The sequence below is a fragment of the Medicago sativa genome, chromosome 8 (assembly GCF_051527215.1).
Source record: "Medicago sativa cultivar Bolivia chromosome 8, Bolivia_mono, whole genome shotgun sequence".
Lineage (NCBI taxonomy): Eukaryota > Viridiplantae > Streptophyta > Magnoliopsida > Fabales > Fabaceae > Medicago > Medicago sativa.
Genome location: NC_140756.1, coordinates 19,338,933 through 19,358,158, shown reverse-complemented (window position 1 = coordinate 19,358,158; position 19,226 = coordinate 19,338,933). Strand labels below are relative to the sequence as shown.

The 19,226-nt window shown below is 35.6% G+C and overlaps 2 protein-coding genes across 3 annotated transcripts; both read right to left on the bottom strand.

Annotated features, from left to right (window-relative positions):
- Positions 1–2,115: 2,115 nt before the first annotated feature.
- On the bottom strand, positions 2,116–5,535 carry LOC146897589 (receptor-like kinase TMK4). The gene is made up of 2 exons (XM_085739274.1): positions 3,953–5,535; positions 2,116–3,584 (listed from the first exon to the last, which is right to left on the bottom strand). The coding sequence occupies exons 1-2, from the start codon at positions 5,394–5,396 to the stop codon at positions 2,437–2,439; spliced, it is 2,592 nt and encodes an 863-aa protein (XP_085595400.1). The 5' UTR covers positions 5,397–5,535; the 3' UTR covers positions 2,116–2,436.
- Positions 5,536–6,324: 789 nt separating this feature from the next.
- On the bottom strand, positions 6,325–17,462 carry LOC146897588 (uncharacterized). 2 transcript variants are annotated; one of them, XM_085739273.1, is made up of 14 exons: positions 17,089–17,462; positions 16,136–16,252; positions 14,947–15,011; positions 14,140–14,245; positions 13,389–13,460; positions 12,499–12,558; positions 12,207–12,336; positions 11,931–12,124; positions 11,642–11,826; positions 11,096–11,223; positions 9,915–10,201; positions 8,615–8,852; positions 6,744–7,355; positions 6,349–6,689 (listed from the first exon to the last, which is right to left on the bottom strand). In XM_085739273.1, exons 1-14 carry the CDS (start codon positions 17,353–17,355, stop codon positions 6,607–6,609), a joined length of 2,544 nt encoding a protein of 847 aa, XP_085595399.1. In that variant the 5' UTR covers positions 17,356–17,462; the 3' UTR covers positions 6,349–6,606. The 2 variants fall into 2 exon arrangements, with proteins under 2 accessions (XP_085595398.1, XP_085595399.1); XM_085739272.1 differs by having other exon boundaries at positions 6,325–7,355.
- Positions 17,463–19,226: the final 1,764 nt, after the last annotated feature.

The window sequence follows — 19,226 nt, the reverse complement described above, 5'->3', positions numbered from 1 at the left end:
GTCGATTGATTTTTTGGGAACCTCTTCTGCGTAGCATTAAAACGAGACTGTCTGGTTTCAATAGTCGGTTTTTGTCGTTTGGTGGCCGGTTAGTCCTTCTCAAGTCTGTCCTGACCTCTCTACCTGTCTATGCTCTTTCCTTCTTCAAGGCTCCGTCAGGTATAATTTCTTCCCTTAACTCTATTTTTACTAAAATTTTTTGGGGGGGCTGTGAGGATTATAGAAAATTATCTTGGGTCAGTTGGACCACTATTTGTTCTCGGAGGGAGTATGGAGGGTTGGGGGTGTGGAGGCTGAGGGAGTTTAATGATGCGTTGTTAGGTAAATGGTGTTGGCGGTTATTGGTAGAGAAGACTAGTTTATGGTATAGGGTTTTGGTGGCGAGATACGGTGAGGAGGATGGGAGGTTGGAGGTAGGGGGCCGGAGTGGTTCTTCTTGGTGGCGTGAGATAGTTAATATTAGAGATGGGGTAGCAGGAGTTGGTGGTGGGTGGTTTCAGGAGGGCGTGTCCCGGTCGGTGGGGGATGGGGCTGATACTCTTTTTTGGCATGATCCGTGGTTAGGTGGTGTGCCGTTTTGTGTGCGCTTTAGGCGCCTCTTTGATCTTGCAGTTGATAAATCATGCTCGGTAGCGTATATGTTTGCGCAAGGTTGTGAGGTTGGGGGAGTGGGTTGGAATTGGAGGAGGCGGTTGTGGGTGTGGGAGGAGGACATGTTAGGGGAGTGTATTACTTTACTTTCTACTGTCACTTTACAGGTTAATGTGAAAGATACTTGGCGATGGCACTTGGACCACTCTGCAGGTTATACAGTTCGTAGTGCTTATCATCTCCTTACTTCTCAGGACACCCCACAGGTGGCAGGTGCGGAGGCTCTAGTTTGGCATAAACATGTTCCGTTAAAGGTCTCAATTTTTGCATGGAGGTTGTTACAAAATCGGTTGCCTACTAGGATGAATTTGGTGCGTCGCGGTATTCTTTCTGACAATGCAGCAAGTTGCTTGTTGGGGTGTGATGCCAACGAGACTTGTCAACATCTATTCATTTCCTGTGATTTTTATGGTACTTTGTGGCAGAAGGTTCGGTCTTGGCTTGGTGTCTCAGGCGCAGACCCGTTTACTATTTCAGATCATTTCATTCAGTTTTCTCATTCAACAGGTGGCTTGAGAGCTCGTCGCTCTTTCATGCATCTTGTGTGGTTGCTTTGTACGTGGATTATTTGGAATGACCGTAATCAAAGGTTGTTTAATACTTTAGGTAGTTCCATTGATCAGTTGTTGGATAAAGTAAAGCGGTACTCGCTTTGGTGGCTAAAAGCAAGTAATGTCATTTTTGTATTTGGTTTTCATTTGTGGTGGTCAAATCCCTTGGCTTGTTTGGGAATTGGCTAATCTTTCTGAATTTGTACATTTGTAATTATTGGGGGTCTTCTTGGTACACCTTGTACTTTGGAGATTCCTTGGTTTGTTAATATATAAGTTTCATTTTTGATTGTTCAAAAAAAAACAAATGAAGCATGTGATATCTAGTTGAGAATAATAAAACTAAGTACTTTGGTTGCGAAATATAAAACCTTATGTTCTTTAGTAGTAATGTACAAAGTGAGATTAAATACATATTCATATGATATTTTTTTTTAAAATATGTTCAGATTCTCGAAAAAGTTAAGCAGTTAATATTTGTTTGTTTGTCAAATGTTAAGTGTTGAACGTGTTTTTTCAGCTATGAAAGATGTGAAGAGTAGCTTATGTAACAAAATGGGTGATTAGTGGCTAAACGACCGTTTTGTAACTTATATATAAAGAGATGTTATTGATTTTAACAATTAACAATGATGTCATTTTAGTTCATTTTCAACAAATAGATAAGAGACGAATTTCATTGTAATGTATTGTATCAAACAATGTTACTTCTTATTTTTAATATAGTTTGCATTATTGTTTCTTTGAAATTTCAACAAATATATAAGATACGATTTTCATTGGGCTGGTTTTTTTAATATTTCAATTATAGTTTTGTACTACTTTTCATATAATAATGTTATATTGTTGGTATCATTAAAACAGATAAGAATTTATATTATAATTGTTATATTACTGGAGTCAAGCATTAGCGTAATAAAAAGAGGAAGAAAAAAAAGCTCATTTTTTCGGTAGTGATATATAATTAAGATATGTAAAGCTATTAACTAGTAGTGAGAAATTTATAAACTAAAAATATATGAACAATTTTGAAGTTCAACCAAAGGATGGAAAATACTTGTTTGGTCACAAGACCAAATGTATAGTGCTCGGACACACACACATTAGGTCTTGTGATCATAGAAGACTAGCTCCGAAAGGATATGTAAAGTTGTACTCAATTACCAACAATATACAATCACATTTTCACTTTTGCTTTGCTGAGCTTTTTCGATTTTATGAAATCATTCTTCAGTTAAGGTATTGAGTTTTTCTCTAACAAATTGCTAGAAGACACATGTGAAGTTTGTAATGATGACATTTGAGGAGAATATAAGAAAGGCTTTGGAGGATAAGGCACTGACTGAAGTGGTCCTTGTAGCATTTCTATTACTTTACTCATGGTTGGTCTATCCAATGGATTTGTTTGAATGCACCATAGACTAACCATAGTAATCTTTCTTACCATATCATTTTCTTCCTCTGAGATTACTAAACAATCTACATTGTTATTATTTAGCTCGAGATCCTTATAAATCCAATCAGGAAAGAACATTTCAGAAGTACATGACCCTCCAGTGTCATAATTCTTTCTCCCTCCAATCATTTCTATGATTAACATACCATAACTGTATACATCAGACTTATAGGAAACTCCACCAAATGTCCGGCTAAACACTTCTGGCGCTATGTATCCAATAGTTCCTCGTGTGCCAATCATAGAAACAATACTATCCTTTCTTTGGCATATTTGAGCCAGTCCAAAATCTGAGATTTTTGGGCAAAAATCTTCATCCAAAAGAATGTTTTGGGGTTTGATATCCAGATGCAAAATTCTTGAAGTACATCCTTGATGCAAGTATTCTAGTCCTCGAGCAATGCCAATTGCAATTTGGTATAATGTTTTCCAATCCAAATTACAAATAGCATCAGGAAATCCACTTTTAAAGATGAAATTATCCAATGATCCTTTGGGCATGAATTCATATATTAGTGCTCTTTTGTTCTCATAACAAAATCCCAAAAGTGAGACGATGTTCACATGTGACGTTCTACTAATGCTAGCCACTTCATTTATGAATTCTTCTCCATTTCCTTTGGACTCGTTTATTATTTTCACTGCTACTTGACGACCATCGGGTAAGCTTGCTTTGTACACAACACCATATCCTCCTTGACCTAATTTATCTCGGAATGAGTTTGTCATTCTTTTCACTTCTGAATATCTATATTGCTTAATTGCCACCGACAAATTATAACTTTGTATAAAATCCTCCACATTGTCGTCAGTGGTAGATTTTATCACTTTCCCGAAGATCCACTTTGGTGATAAAATAGGATATCTCTTATGTTTACAAATACTCACAATTAGTATTACAATTCCAACACTAAACAAGGATGTCCCTGCATGACAACAAAAAAGTAATGATAATTATGAACGATGTTTTTTATGAAATTTTGATTTTGAATAAAATTATAGGTATAGATGTTTGTGATTTTTAAATTGTAAAAAATCATACTTATCTTTTCTTATCTTTTTCAACGTGACCAATAATATATCACTTTTATAAGAAAATTTGTTTAAACATATAATTGGAAGAATGAAAAAAGTTGGACCACAATCTCTTTTCCCCTTGACATAAAAGAGATGGTTCAAAGCAAACATAGGTATAGATGTTAGGTTATTAACACTTTCACATGGCCAAACTAATGAACAACATCATAACAAAATATATAACAAAGATTGAAATATATAACGGTTATATACATACCTATAATCCAAGAGAGTCTAATAAGAGTTGTTTTAGAATGGCCTCCATCATGAGAAATAGCTGCATTTTGTCCTCCACCTAATTGTTGTTGAGAAATATTTAAGCCAAATAAAGCATTGCCTCTTGTAATTAGCTTGACCTTGGATGAAAATTTGGGAAGTTGTCCTGAAAGATTATTATTGGAAACATCAAGAAGGAGGAGTTGAGGCAAAGTTGTGAGACTATGTGGTATTGAACCTGTCAAATTATTGTTGGAAAGAGTCAAGTTGACTAAACTTGATAAATTGGAAAATGCAGGAGAGATGGTTCCCTTTAATGTCAAATTCCCTAAATTAATGCTCACAATCTTTCCTCTTTGACACTTGATTCGTGCCTTATCGGTACAAGCATTGTTCCCTTCAATTAACAACAAACGAGGATACCCAAAAGCTTCAAAAATTTCAAGCAAAATCGTGACTTGGGGATCACAAGGTCCAACATCTCTTCGACAAAAGTAATTTGTTTCCCAATTCGCCTTAACACCCTTATGAAACACAGGTATTGGTCCTTGAAGAAAATTCTGGCCTACAGAGATGTTCTTCAGGCTAGAGAGAGTGAACAACGAAGGCGGAACCAAACCAGTGAAGCAATTGTACTGAAGCTGAAGATCAAACAAATGAATGGAATTGGACATGTCAGGGATTGGACCCCCGAGCAAGTTATACCGAAGCCACACCTGTGACAAGAACCTCATGGACGATATCACATCAATTGTACCCGTAAGCCCATGATATATCCCCTGGTCATTGAGCCGTAAGTACCTTACTACAGATTTCTCAAGAGATAGCGGCAGAGTTCCACTGATGTTGTTGTGTGAAAGAAAAACAGTATGCAAGTTTGGAAACCAGTCGAACATTTCTGATGGCAAAGAGCCTATTATATTTGTAGCTTCAAGATCGAGGGTATGTAGCAACGAGGAGTCAATTAAATGACTAGAAAATATCCATGGCGAGAGATTCAAGTTATTGCTAAGATTGAGGTTTCGCAGACCTTCTGACGATCCAAAGCAAAATTCTGGAATAGAGGTGAAGTTATTGTGACCAAGATACACCGTTTCAAGCGAAAATAGTTCACTGAAATCAGGCAAAGGACCGGTGAGTGAATTGTTATGAAGATCGATGTGAGTTAGAATTGTGAGAACGGAGATATAGTGAGGGAGTGTACCAACGAGTGAACTTGATGGGAGACTAATTGCCACGACTCGACTATATTGGCAAACAACGCCGTTCCATTCGCAGTAATGAGTTTTGTTAGACCAGCCAGAGGGAGTTGGGGTCAATGCTTTCAATAGATCAGACATGTAATCTGTCTGTTCGTATTTTGCATCAATAATAGCACCAACACTAACATTAACAATGAACAAGAGGGTTGAAAACAAAACAGATACATGGATTGATGTGTTCATGTTTAATTGAACTGAATGTAACAAATAACGTTAAACTATGATTATAAATAACGGTGTTTCTGAAATGTGTACGCGTGACAATCTCGTCAAAGAAGGCGTTTTAATTTTGATTATATATATTATGTGAAAGTGATTAGCATGTGGAGCACGTTAGTTAGTTACATTACATATAACAAGACCTAAAATAACCAGCTGAAAAAAAAAGAAGAAAAAAAGGTACTCTCCATTTTGTCAAAAAAGCAAAAGTACTCTACTGACTTCTTTTTAACAAAATAAATAAATAAAAGATGTTTGGTTCCACTTTTAGACAGGTCAAAATTGATTTGGATGTGTAGAATTGATTCTGATGTGTTTGGTTGTTTTATAGTAGAATTGAGAGCAATACTTACTTGATCACAAACACAAATAAAATATGTTTAGGTACACACGCATAAAGGGAAAACGTTAGACGAGAAAATAATCAAATAATGTGGTTAAATTCATTTTTCTTTATTTTTCTCCATTTATGTGAGTGTGCTCAAATATTTTTTACTTGTATTTCGGCCCAAATAAGACTTGCTCTAGAGTTGATTTTGTCTTCAGAGTTGACTCTCCTTGAAGCTATAATTTCTAACTTTTGATTTTAGAATTGATTTTCACACACAAATTTATAACTTAACTCATTTTTGCATGAATATATCCAAATACAAGGTACAGAACCTTTTGAAGTGCTACAACGGCTCATATTATCATGTCAATAATTTTTTTTTTTTTTGGTACAATCATGTCAATAATTTATTTACATACAAAGTGTTTGCTGGTTTAATATAGGAAACATAGCAAAATCGACGCTTAAGATAAGATGTCATGGACATAATCGCTGCAAAAATTGTTGTGCTAAAAATTAATATATTTTGTCTATAATTTAATGACAATTACTCTTAATAGATAAGTTTAATGATGTGTAACTTCCTGTTAATGTTTTTGTATTCCTTCAATCAACCAACACATGCTTCCTCTTGCTCTAGTTTTACCTAAATTTGAACAATGCAGATGAATGGAAACATTATCAATGTATCAAAAACAAGAAAAGAAACTAAATATATTTTTGGTCACTCATAAAGTTGCACACAGCATTACTAAGGAAAACATATAAAAGGAGAAAGAATACATTTTATTACTACCCTGAATTGTGCTTCTTTAAATGGAAGAAATTGCAAAAATGTTACCCTTATTCAGAATCAGAATTAGGGTCTCCATCCACAATGTCAGGAAAAGGATCATCATCGTTGTCATCCACTGAATTGCCATAATCTAGCTTAAATTCAACTTGCTGAAGCGTATTAGTGTCTGATGACTGCGCTGAACTTTTGCTCTGTGAAGCTGATTCCGCATGATTGGCTTCATTATGAGCTATTGCACTTTCTGAAACAATCCTCTCCGGCTCTATATCAGTAGCTGCATCACCGTGAATGTCACCGCCGGCCGGAGTGCTTGTTGTGCAATTGACAGGTTTTTGAAATTGCATGACAGATTCTCCAGGATGATCTGACTTGAATGTGGTTTCATTCTCGACGGTTCTCATCTCAACATCTGCACGTGTCGCTATCTCAGGTACCATCTCACTCCTCTCTTGGATGCTGGCGCTAGAAGGCAGGGGTGTCGCCATTACAGAAGACACTTTAGTTTTTTTTGTATTTTCAGTCCATAACCCACCCATCTCATCATCACCATTTGCCAAATAGTCAGCAAACAGATTATTAACAGAGACCGGAGGTTCTGTTTGAGGCAAACTGAATGGAGTAGTATGGTTCCGGTTAGCATATTCATGTCCGAAACTGAACTGAGCTTCACCGAAAGTATCGTTGTTTGGAGGGACATAATCAACCAGCGGAAGTGCCCTAGGATGTATAAGCACTTCCAAGGTTAACATAGCATGAGCACAGAACTCGGCAAGCTTTGTTCCAGTTTGTTGCTTTCCTGTTTTGACATAAATTACATGTTGTTCAAGCAAATAGGTAGAAAATCAAATACAATTTCATAAAATTGTACGTATGAGCATGAACAAGGTTTAACTGCAATTTTTGTTTGACACCACATATTCAAACAATAAGACTGAAAAGTGGAAATTAGAGTCTTTTTTTTACATGTATACTTTATATTATTCAAAACACTCATGCTCAAATATTATAATACCTTAGAGCTATCTGTGACATCCTATCCATTTTTCCAAACCACATAATCAAACTTGATCCCGTTCCTCTTCCGACATCAATCCAGTTTTAATAGACTTCATTGATTTTGTAGATTTCTATCCAAACACAGGATGATATTGTATTTTGGTTGGTGGTAATTTGGCATGATGAAAATGTAAAAGCAAAACGTAGTTGCTAAATTTAATGTAGAGACTTAATAATATAAGGCTACTGCAATGAGTACAAGTACTGTAATTGTGTTATGATTATTTATGAATCCAAATTAAAAATGTTAATCATATTAAGCCATACTGTTAATAGAGAGGTTTACATATCACTTCAAATGTAGTCTTCCATAACAGGGCAAAACATATACAAATTGAATTTCAATTTTTCTACAAAAAAGGTCTTTTCAAGCAAATTGATATTGAGTTTACCCTAGTGACCAGCTTGCAGATAACTTTACAAACTCTTGGGGATTCTTGTGACAACTTTATCAATAACAATTCAGTGCATATGATTTGCATTTACTCTAATTTGAAGGAAAGTTATGTAAAGAATTGCCTATATAGGGGATCAATATTTTCTATTAATAATTAGGATTTTATTTGCATACAATTATTTTCCTGTTTTATAGCTTCTCGAAATGAAAGATTGTATATCATGTTATCTATATACTCCATCGCCCAATCCTAATGAACATTTCCTCAACAATTCAGAATATTTTTATTTAAGTCCATAAAAACATGACAAAAAAATCCGAAATATATACAAATAATGTTTAATTATTGATTGCAAAAACACAGCCCTTACACAAAAGATACTTCCGATTTCCGAACAATCACAGAACAAATTGTAGACGTTATTAAAACTCTATGCGTCTTGTAACAATAATTATCAGATTTCAAAAAGAAAACAGCCAATACTCATAATTAAATCTCTTTGTTTACATGCATGAAACCCAATATTAACTACTACTAAAGTAATCATCAATAGGGACATAAATATCAATAAGAAGAAAAGGTCATATTGATATAGAAGTACCTCTTCGGAAAAGTTCAAGGCCCTGTGATAAATATGGGGGCCGAGACACAGATAGAAAAGAGGCCAAAAGAGCACGCAATGCAGCAAGCTGCAAATCTGTTGTAGTTGCAGCATGGTCCTTTTTCTGAAACACATTTATTTCTTCACTAGATGAACCTTCTTTGAAAGAATCCATTGCTATTACTATCAAAAGACTATCAACTTTGGATCTCCACTGTTCTGATTTTAAAGCACCAGCCTGTAAAAAATAAAATTAAAAAACTATTATGCAGGCCCTTTAAAATTCAGAACAAAATTATGATCTCCGCTATCAAGGGTCAGTTTGATGTACCCTTAAAATTAAGGAGAACTCCACGGATGGATTTCATGCTAGAAATTCACTTCCAAAGTTCTCGGATAAATATATTAAGAGGGTGGATACCAAACTTACTACAGAGGTAAGGAAATTATAATAAAAAATAAAAAATAAAATAAAAGGGACTGCTAACATCACTAGAATATTTGACCACAATGTTAGAGAGTATCTGGGAATATTTTAAGGGGAGCAAGGTCGGGGATCACAATAGAAGAAGCAGAATCCGCCTATCTACCAAACACCAAAGTTCCATTGTCGGCTCTCATGCAGTGTCTCAGTTACATGTCTTCTCCGGCACGAGAGCTACACTTGCCGCCATTTACAACTCCACTTCTCGCATTGTGATCGTCGACCTAGTTAAAACAGAACATCTTTTCCTCATTTTTTGTTCTTGGTGTGTTACGTTGTTTAACACATGCAAGGTAGATAAGGGTGGCCCTAGAGTTGCATACCAGTGGCATATTGTGAATCATATGCCAGTATACAGAAGTTCAAGAATATTAAAACCTGAAATCATGTGTGAGGGATAGAGTGACATTTTTGCTTATCCTTGATGCTATGCTATACTTATGACTGCTTCAAGGAAGTTGCTATCTAGGATACACAACTTATACTAATACTAAAGGCTCACTGGATGTTTTTTGTTTTTCCTATTATCTTCAGTATACAGTTTCTTGTTTGGAGGATACTTTGTCCTTCAACAACTTCTAGTCACTTAATTTCTCTCCAATAAATTTTTCTTTTTCTTTTTTATACTTTTTTTAAAACCAAGTAAAAGAACTTACTGTTTGGACAAACAAAAGTGTGTGACAAACAAAAGTGTGTGTTCATGTTATTGTGTAAACAGCTTCCAACCTTATAATTACAACAACTATGAAGAAGAATAGCCAATGCAGGGAAAGGCTTATGAAGGAACCTTAGTTGTTTCAAATTAAAGATACATACCACAGTAATAAGAGCCTCTAATGCCTCAAGTGCAGCTACCCTCAGAGAAATTGGAGTCACGGGACATTTATTTGGAACTTCTACTCCCAAACCACCACCAGCGTCATATTCCTGAACAGAACCATTTGTACTGCTGTGCTTCCTTTTTCTATTACTTGCTGGTAGTGGCGCTATAGTGGAGACATCTGTATTAGAACCATTCAACATGCCTCCATTCTTCTTCTCTACGGTACTCAGATCAGCAATAGCATTATTGACAACTTCCTTTGACAGGCATAAAGCCATTCCTGTTCAATATAACTAATCAGTAAAAGTCATTAAGTATGGTCAAATTAAATATATAGCTTAGTCAAACAGCTAGGAAGGGGAGACATGCATCAAAAAAATGTGGAGCTGAAAAAGGAAAGAACCATCAAGGCAGTTTGTGAATAAAATTGTCGAAACAATTTGTGGGGAAATATTATAAACAGTATTTACATTAAATCAGATGTAGGATGATGAGAGCAGAGAAAATCAGAAAACTATATGGAAATAAAATTAAATACACATAGCCTTGTTCATTTATTTTCCCTCCCCTTTCTCTAGAGTGTTTTCTTTTTCTTTTTGATAGAAAATAAAAGTGAAACTGCAAAAAGATTCTAGGTAAAAATATTTCCACTTATAGACTGATAAGAGTCCGAGGGGTAACCTTGGCGCAACCGGTAAAGTTGTTGTTATGTGACTGGAAGGTCACGGGTTCAAGTCCTGGAAACAGCCTCTTGTGTAAAAATCAGGACAAGGCTGCGTACAATACACCAAAATGGTGGGACCCCTTCCTGGACCCTGCGTATGTGGGAGCTTTAGTGCACCGGGTTGCCCTATAGACTGATAAGAGTCCCACGTTGGATCAGATAAGGCATGACCACGAGTTTATAAGTGAGATTGAGTTAGGCCCAACCTGAATTAAACCCTAAATTCCCCAAAATACCCCCATCTAAAACATCTCTTTTAAAGGGTGTTTTGGGCTTTCGAGAGTCCCTCCTCTGGTGCGGGCAATAACGCCGCTATTTGGCTGTGATTGGGGCCACCGAAGGACAATCCTTTAATCCACAACGCTATGGCTAGAGAATAGTGAGCAGCCAATGCTCCGCCACTTGGTAAACTATGAGCAGAAAGGAACTTTGTTAAGAGTTTTTGCATACCAACACCCATGGATATGAGCAGAGTCTTTGCAATTGAATAGACTTTAATCCTTAAATCTGGCAGCGCACACACCTTGAAGTACTTTGTAATGAAACGTACAATAGAGGCAGCATGTGGTAATAGTTGACTGCAATACAAATATGGGCAATGAGTAGGATTCCGCATTCTATCAAGAAATAAATCCGTAAAAGATATACTAGAGGAAACATAGATATTGTGCACAGGAGCAGGATTGAAACACATAAGAGTGCAAGGTAAGCTAGATGATAGGAACAGAGTTATCAATTGCGGATCCCAGAAAATAACAGTTTGTTCAAATTTGGCTACGCTATAGCCGCTATTTGACAACACTAGATAGAAATACAAGATTGGTTATATTTATAACATCAATCAGCCACTATTGGCATTGAACACGCTAATTTACAACATTAAGGATTCCAAGAACTTATATGCAAAAAAAATTCCAAATCTCAAATTGCCATTTTTTTTCAATTTAGGCTATTTTTCTTTTCAAGGGAAGGGGTGTGGATATCACGCAGTCATACCTTCCTGTTGCCTTTATAATAGCTGTAAGCAATTCCAGGCTACACATATGCAAAACTGGAAGTTCGGAACAAATTTTCTCTTGCTGTCTGGCGGTCATGAATGACAATGACATTGCTGGCAAAGCGCCATTTACCGTCAGAATTCTCTCAACAAGGACCAATAATAGGCGAACAGGTACATTAACCTGACAATTAAATCACATTACTTTTCATCGTTCTTCTCCCAAATTAAGAGAAATTCACAGAACTCACTGTACGAATATACATTTTGGGATAAATTAAACAGTACCTTAACTGGATATGTATTTGTGAGCAGCATACAACAACCAGACATAAGTATAGGGACATTATATGTTCGTGATTGTTTGGACCTCTTTGTTGTGTTGCTATTAACTTCTTCATTTGATACATTGCCTCCTAAAGGCGGTGGAGGTTGTTTCCCAGGAAGAATCAACAATCCATTGAACTCCTTTAGAATGAATTCTGCAATGCATGGAAAAAGATGGTCATGACCTACTTTTCAAGAGTGACTTTTATTAAACACATAGCACGAACATCTACCTACCTTCTTCTACACCTTCAAATGTCAAATTTAATTGTTCATTTATTGAAATCAAAATTTTCTGCATCATCACAGACCAGCTTTCTTCATCTCCTTTTGATTTTGGAAGTAATGCTAGGCAATGTACAAGTTTCTGGATGTACAAAACCAAATAAGATGACAGAACATGTCAGAATGAGGCTATGACTCTATGAGCATACGTTTGTATTTATCAGAGAAAGTTTCCATCTAAAACTGAGAATCTCATGTTAAGGATGAGGCATCCTTCTAAACAAGAGGAAAATAATCACATTACCTTCATCATATCATGACTGCATCCTCCAGACACAAGTTTAGCAGCAATTGTAGATTCAACCTGCATAAGTTCAAACCACTCATCAAATCATGAATACAAAAGAAATGAAACTCTTGAGCTCTCCTGCACATTTTCCTCATAAAAGCAACAGGAAAAACTGGTACGGATTACATGGAACTACACCATGCCCTTGTTTTTTAATCATGCAGGTCATAGGGAAGCACCAACGAGTCTTAGACTCGAATAAGAAAACTGTGTCAATAGATACAAACTGCAAAAACATCAATGTCTCAAAAATATGCAAATACAACCACACACATTCATCCCTATTCAATTGTAGGCTGTATGATTCTTTTAAATAAATGGTAAATCAAAAGAGCTCTCTAAGTCCTGCTTGTCAACCTTACAGAAATCATGCTTTAAATTAGCCTAGGGTGTTCATCAATCATTATGGCCCCAAGTAATACAGAGTTTGTGTAGTTTAGATTGGAAGGCGCTGCAATGTCAACCCTGCAATCACTACAACTCATGAGAGTCCAGGTGTTTATTTCTATCTTCAAGATGATGACTTTATTATACCACTAGTTTTTTCATTGCGGGTTGGCACTCAGCTCAATTTTGTAGAGGTCATTTGGGTGGTGAATTTCCTTCCTTGGAGGTATTTCCTCAACCTAACATTATCTCTTATTTGTATAATGCACCCATTAAGGAATGCTCAACCTCTGAGAATTAGAGGCTGTAATCAAAATTTCTCTGAAGTTTGAAGTTCTTGTTTTGGTTAAATAAGTATTAAAGGAAGTTGTCGAATTTACACAAGAAACAAATTTCTAACTATATATACATAAATTAATAATGTAGTAAATCTTGCAACAAAGGAAGAAGAAGCTTACACTATCATAATGACGCTGAATAGAAAATGGGAATGAAGTTATCAAGGTATATATCACATGAACTGCAGCTTCCTGCATTCACCGCATTTTGAATAATAGATAAAACTCGTAGTCAAATAAAGCAGATAATTTATGTCCAGATAAATAACAGGTATATGAGAAATGACATAGAAAGTAGGGTCTATTATCAAAGAAGGAGCATGCAAAGAAAATTATATACTCAAAGATTTTTCTTCATTCAGCAAGCACGGGCCAAATAGTAAACTTTTTATCTGTCACTTATGCTAAGTTTAGCACAGTATATTTCATCTCTTGGCATACACATATGCATGGGTCAGAGAAGAATACAGCAATGAGTAAAACAAATAGTACTTTGTAGTTGATTATTGAAAATGCAGCAATGAAGTATACTTCCATGTGAAATCAGTTGCATACTTACAATAGTTTGTATATGTTGTCTATATTAACTAAGCACTATGTAATGAAGCAATGATTCCATCTGTGATCCATCAACATATGTTTTATACCTTTAAATGCAACTCTAAGCACAACTACGTATACTTCAAAACGAGAATTACTCCTTCAACTACTTTTCAGGAATTTAGAGTTTATCATTTTTGCTTTTAACATAAAAATATTATGCAACCACTAAAAATATAAATATGCCTACATCCATGTATAATGAAAGCTTTTTCATTGTCTATGTTGAATAGAAGCTAAAAACTCAATAATATTGGAATTAATAACTTACCCATACTGCCTCTGAATTGTCATCATGTAACATCTTCAGAACAGGCTGAACAACTTTCACAGCAGAGGCAGACCCATCTTTCTTGAATTTTGGAAATCCACTTAACCTAATATGTATATGTATAAAAGAAAGTTAATACAGATAGCTTCCAGCTAATTCAATGAAGTCAGAGCTTACCAGCAACAGGACTAGAAAACTGCCGACAGACTATACTATTCATAACACAGACTACTGAGAGAAAATACTCAACAAAATAAGTATTGGACTTACTCTAGTTTTAAGACTAAATGCACCACTGTAGTAATGTTGTTTCGAAAGAGATCCTATGATCTATATATAGTTCAGAAATTTAGCTTGCAAATATGCATATGGAATTGAAATGTCTAATGTAGTCAAATTGATAGGACCGTTGTTGGTAAATAGTTAATAGAATATTGCAAATCTACATTTCAAGATTATCAAATGTTCTTTGACAGGTGACCTAATCTTATTGTTCACTATGCATACGCACTTGCAGACAAGCAGACAGAGAGAGGGAGTTGTTTCTTTGTTCTTTGTTTTTGTATGGTATGTTCTCAGTGGGTCAAGTACCCATTGTACTTAATCCAGATTTGTGGGTAAAGTACCTTTTGTACTTATTTCCACTACCAATAAATAATTTTGCAGTTATAAAAAAACAGACAGAGAGAGGGAGATATCAAGGAAGGGATTCAATAAAGCAGCACCAAACATGAGTATAATACAATGTATCTCAATAATTGAATCAACCAATAAGATTTTCCTTTAGTAAGAAAAGAAATATCTAACCTTGCAAGTAGATCAGATACGGAAGCACAAGCAGCCACCCTCACTAAATGAGAATCTTCCGGTGACTGTTTTATATAAAGACCATGGAACACATCACGATTGCATACAGGTTAAGATTTCGTTTCAGAAATTTGAACATTAATATTCAGAGATCTAAAGATATAAATAAATAAGGGACATCTGTGTTTGAGCGCAAATGAAGTCTAAATGATTCAACTAGGCAAGTACGACACGTATGATATCCATTAGATAAAGAGCAGATACGACACATGCGATATCCATTAGATAAAGCGGGATAAAGACATTGTCAATTTTATAGTATGGAATTTGGTTTGTGCGTCAAATTTAGAGCAACAAGGTGATACTACTCATCTTTTAGTTTTATCTACAGAACAAAGTCTTGAAATTTGGGTTGGGCCTAACTCAGCCCGGCAAAATCGACTTATAAGATGATGGATGCCTCCCACTTATAAATACATTTTCAAATTATATCTCATCCAATGTGGGACTCTTAACACACGCCAATCGCGACAAGGATTGGAGTGTGGCTTGATTGCAGGTGGCCCAGCGGATCTACGACAGGCTTTGATATCAATACTATCTTAAAATTTGGGTTGGGACTAACTCAACCCTACAAAACGCTCTGTAAAGTGAGAGATGCCTCCCATCTATTTAGGCTCTGTTTGGTAAACCACCAAAAAGAGCTTTTAACTTTTAGCTTTTAGCTTATAAGCTCATTTGACAAAAAAAGCTTTGTTTGGTAACACAAAAGCTCTGTTTGGTACAACGAGCTTATAGCTTATTTCAGGAGCTTATAAGCTCTTTTTCAGAAGCTACTTCAAGTAGCTTTTGAGCTTATAGCTTTTAGCTTCTCATTTTTTCTTCCATATTTACCCTTATTATTCAAAGCAAAAGCTATCAGCTAATTTTACCAAACACTTCAACTAGCTTATCAGCTAAAAGCTATCAGCTAGCTTATCAGCTAAAAGCTATCAGCTAGCTTATCAGCTAAAAGCTATCAGCTAGCTTATCAGCTATCAGCTAATTTTACCAAACAGAGCCTTAATACATTTTTAGGCCAGATTGACTCTCATGCACCGAACAATACTTGATATATTCCCAAAAGGAAGAATACAAGAAAGCTAGCAAGAGAATTATGTGAAGCCATGGTACAAGAACAATCGATTACCTGTAGAGAAGTCAGCAACTTCTGGAACCACACGGTGTAAGATTCTTGGAAACGATCAGAACTGCACTCTTCACAAGTAACCCCTAGCAAGGATATTCCCGCCCAGCGTTTATCAGGCTGGGAAAAAAAAGGAAATCCAGCCATTTCAATTAATTAATTTAGTCAACTCAAACTGAAGAACCAAAAAAACTTCAAACTTCAAGTGTAATCACTTAACATCAAAAAAACTCCAATAACTTTTTTGGCAAATAAATTAGAACAAAAATAATTTTCACCCAGATGTCAAAAAAAACGGGGCTTTATTTGGATACACAACTTAATTAAGTGCTTATAAGCTATTTTTATAACAACAGTTCAAGTGTATGTTTGGTTTTGCAGTGATAAGAATTGATTTTGAGTAAAAGTGAGTTGAAGGTAAAGTGATTTGTGTTTAGATACATTCATGTAAAAATGAATTCTAGAATCAAAAGCTACAAATCCTAGCCTCAAGTAGAATCAATTATGGAGGCGAAATCAATTCTACTTGATAGCAACGAAACATGGTAGAATCAACTCTATATCTCCATAATCAATTTTGGCCCCTCTAGAAACAAGAAGCTAAGAATAGTAGCTTCACAAAAAATGTGCTTCTAGTACCTCCTAGACGTGGAAACAAACAGATGCTAAATAAAATGCAGTTGTTTTCATATAAGCTATAAGCTATTTTCATAAGCTATTCTGGAGAGCTTGTTCAAATAAGCTGAAAACTGTTTTTAGACATGTCATAAGCTCTTTTCATAACTCTCTCGAATAGTGTACTTATGCCGGTATATAAACTTCATAAACTTAATTAAACAGGCCTAAAAATCATCAATAGCACAAATAAAACCCAATAAAATAAGCATGTATACTCTTCTAAAAAGAAAACTACTGAATACCTAGAAACCATAGTAGTGAAAAGCAATGAAATTTACCTCATGACTAGAAAGAAGAAGCAAAACACGATCGACCCACGAAGCAACAGATGATTTCCAAGCTTTAACTTGTTTAGGGTCCATAGATTCTGTGACATCCTCAGATAAGAGAGAATGTGTTTTGATCAAAGAGACAACGTTGGAGAGTTGGGAAGGATTGGAAAAGGGGTGGTCCACTGTAGGGAGATTGTCTCTGATGAGAGTGTTGAGGAGACGTGGTTTGAGTGCAATGTCGTACATGTCTCTGAAGGAGTCAAAGGTTGCCATTGGAACAACACCAAGAGGTTGAAACCTTGGTTTTGTGACAATGAGTGGAGTTTTTTGCTGCTTATGTTGTGATGGTGTGGGTTTTGGGTTTTAGGTTTTGGTAACACAATCAATAGGTGATGAGTAACCCTATATTATAGTTTTAAAAACCGGACTGAAATGAATAGTTGAACCGAGTACATTGTTGATCGGGTATTGAGTCGGTTATGTAATTGAATTGATGAAATTATTGTTGATAATTTTCGTGTGTTTTTGTTTTAATAGTGAAGACCCCATTTTGTCTCTGACCAAAATATTGGAACCTAATTTGGCCCATCGCAATAAAAAAAAGTAATTTTTACTCCTCACAAATATAAATCAGGACACTTTAGACCTTAATTGAACCTCTATCGAGAAATTTGATTTTGTTTGTCAATATGTGATGTTTTAATCCAATGTGTAAGTTTACTTTGTCATGATATTGCTCATGTGTTATGTGATTCAATGAAGAGACAATTTGATCACTCACAATAATTGAAAATAGACAGGTTATTCTGTATACTTGATCCAAATCCATTTAAGCACCATCATCACTTCAATCTTGTTAGGGTATATGAAATTTGTTTTTTATCATGTTAACTGTTGGTTCCTAAGGAAAAAGGGTTCTTGTAAGTTGGATCGGGAGTTAAGTAAATTATAACCAAAAATTGTTTAAATATGGAAAATTGCTCTTCTCACAAGTGATTTTGCTTACTTCCACATGAAACTACCAAAAATAACATCAACGTGAGTTAACTCACGTTCGGTAAACCCAACGTGCGTTAACTTGCGTTTAAACCAACATGACTTAAGTCACGTAGGTATAAAGCCAACGTGAGTTAACTCATGTTACGATGCATTACCTGTTTAAGGCCATTTTTAGCACCTCCACACTTCAAACACACACTTATTTCCCTCTTCACCTCCAAAACACCTAAAAGTGTGAATTTATTGCTGAAAAATTTTGAACTTAAATCATTGAAAATCGTCAGGAATCAAGTTTTTACACTCATCAAAGGTCTAAAATTAGGTAATGCATCATCTTAACTATTTACATTTTGTTGGGTTTTGTGCATTGTTCGTCATTTTGGGAGGTACAATTGGTCATGAGTTAAGTCATTAGTCATGTTAAGTGTTCAATGTGAGTTGAGTCATGTTGGTTCCCTGAAGTGTTCAATGTGAGTTGAGTCACGTTGGTTCCCAGAATTTGAATTTTGACCCCATTTTTTTTCTTTCTTAGGCTTGTTGCACAAGTTATTTATAATTTCTTTTTCTTGTTATTTTTTATTCAATAAATATAGTGATGGTTGAAAATGTGGTGGATGATGGTGCTGAGCCGAAACCCGCCATCATTGAAGCTTTTGTTAAAGCTTCCATTGATGTCAAACTTATTGTTGAAGGTTCTGTTAATGTCAAAATTCTCATTTACGCTTCCATTAAAGCAAAACCTACCAGTGTTTCCGAGCTTCGCGATTATGAAGTAAACACTGCTTCATTTTTTTTAACAAATGATTGATGGCGAGTGCAAGATGATTTGCTTGGTTGGGTTCATTGACAAGCGGCAGCGGCGGGGTTTACTATATCTATAAATAAATCTAGTATAAAAAAAATCCAATGTTGAGTTTGCAATGTGAAAGGAGTGGTGTATACAAACCACCAAAGAGGAGAAATAAATTGAATCTTGAAGGCACAAGCTCGAGGAAATGTGATTGTCCGTCTAGGATGCGTGCTTACTTTGAGAAGAAGACAAATGATTGGTGGTTGACAATGCTTAATGGAGTTCACAACCATGAGTTTGAGCCAAAGTTAGACGATCACCTTCTTGCATGTAGACTAAAAGATGAGGAGAAGAA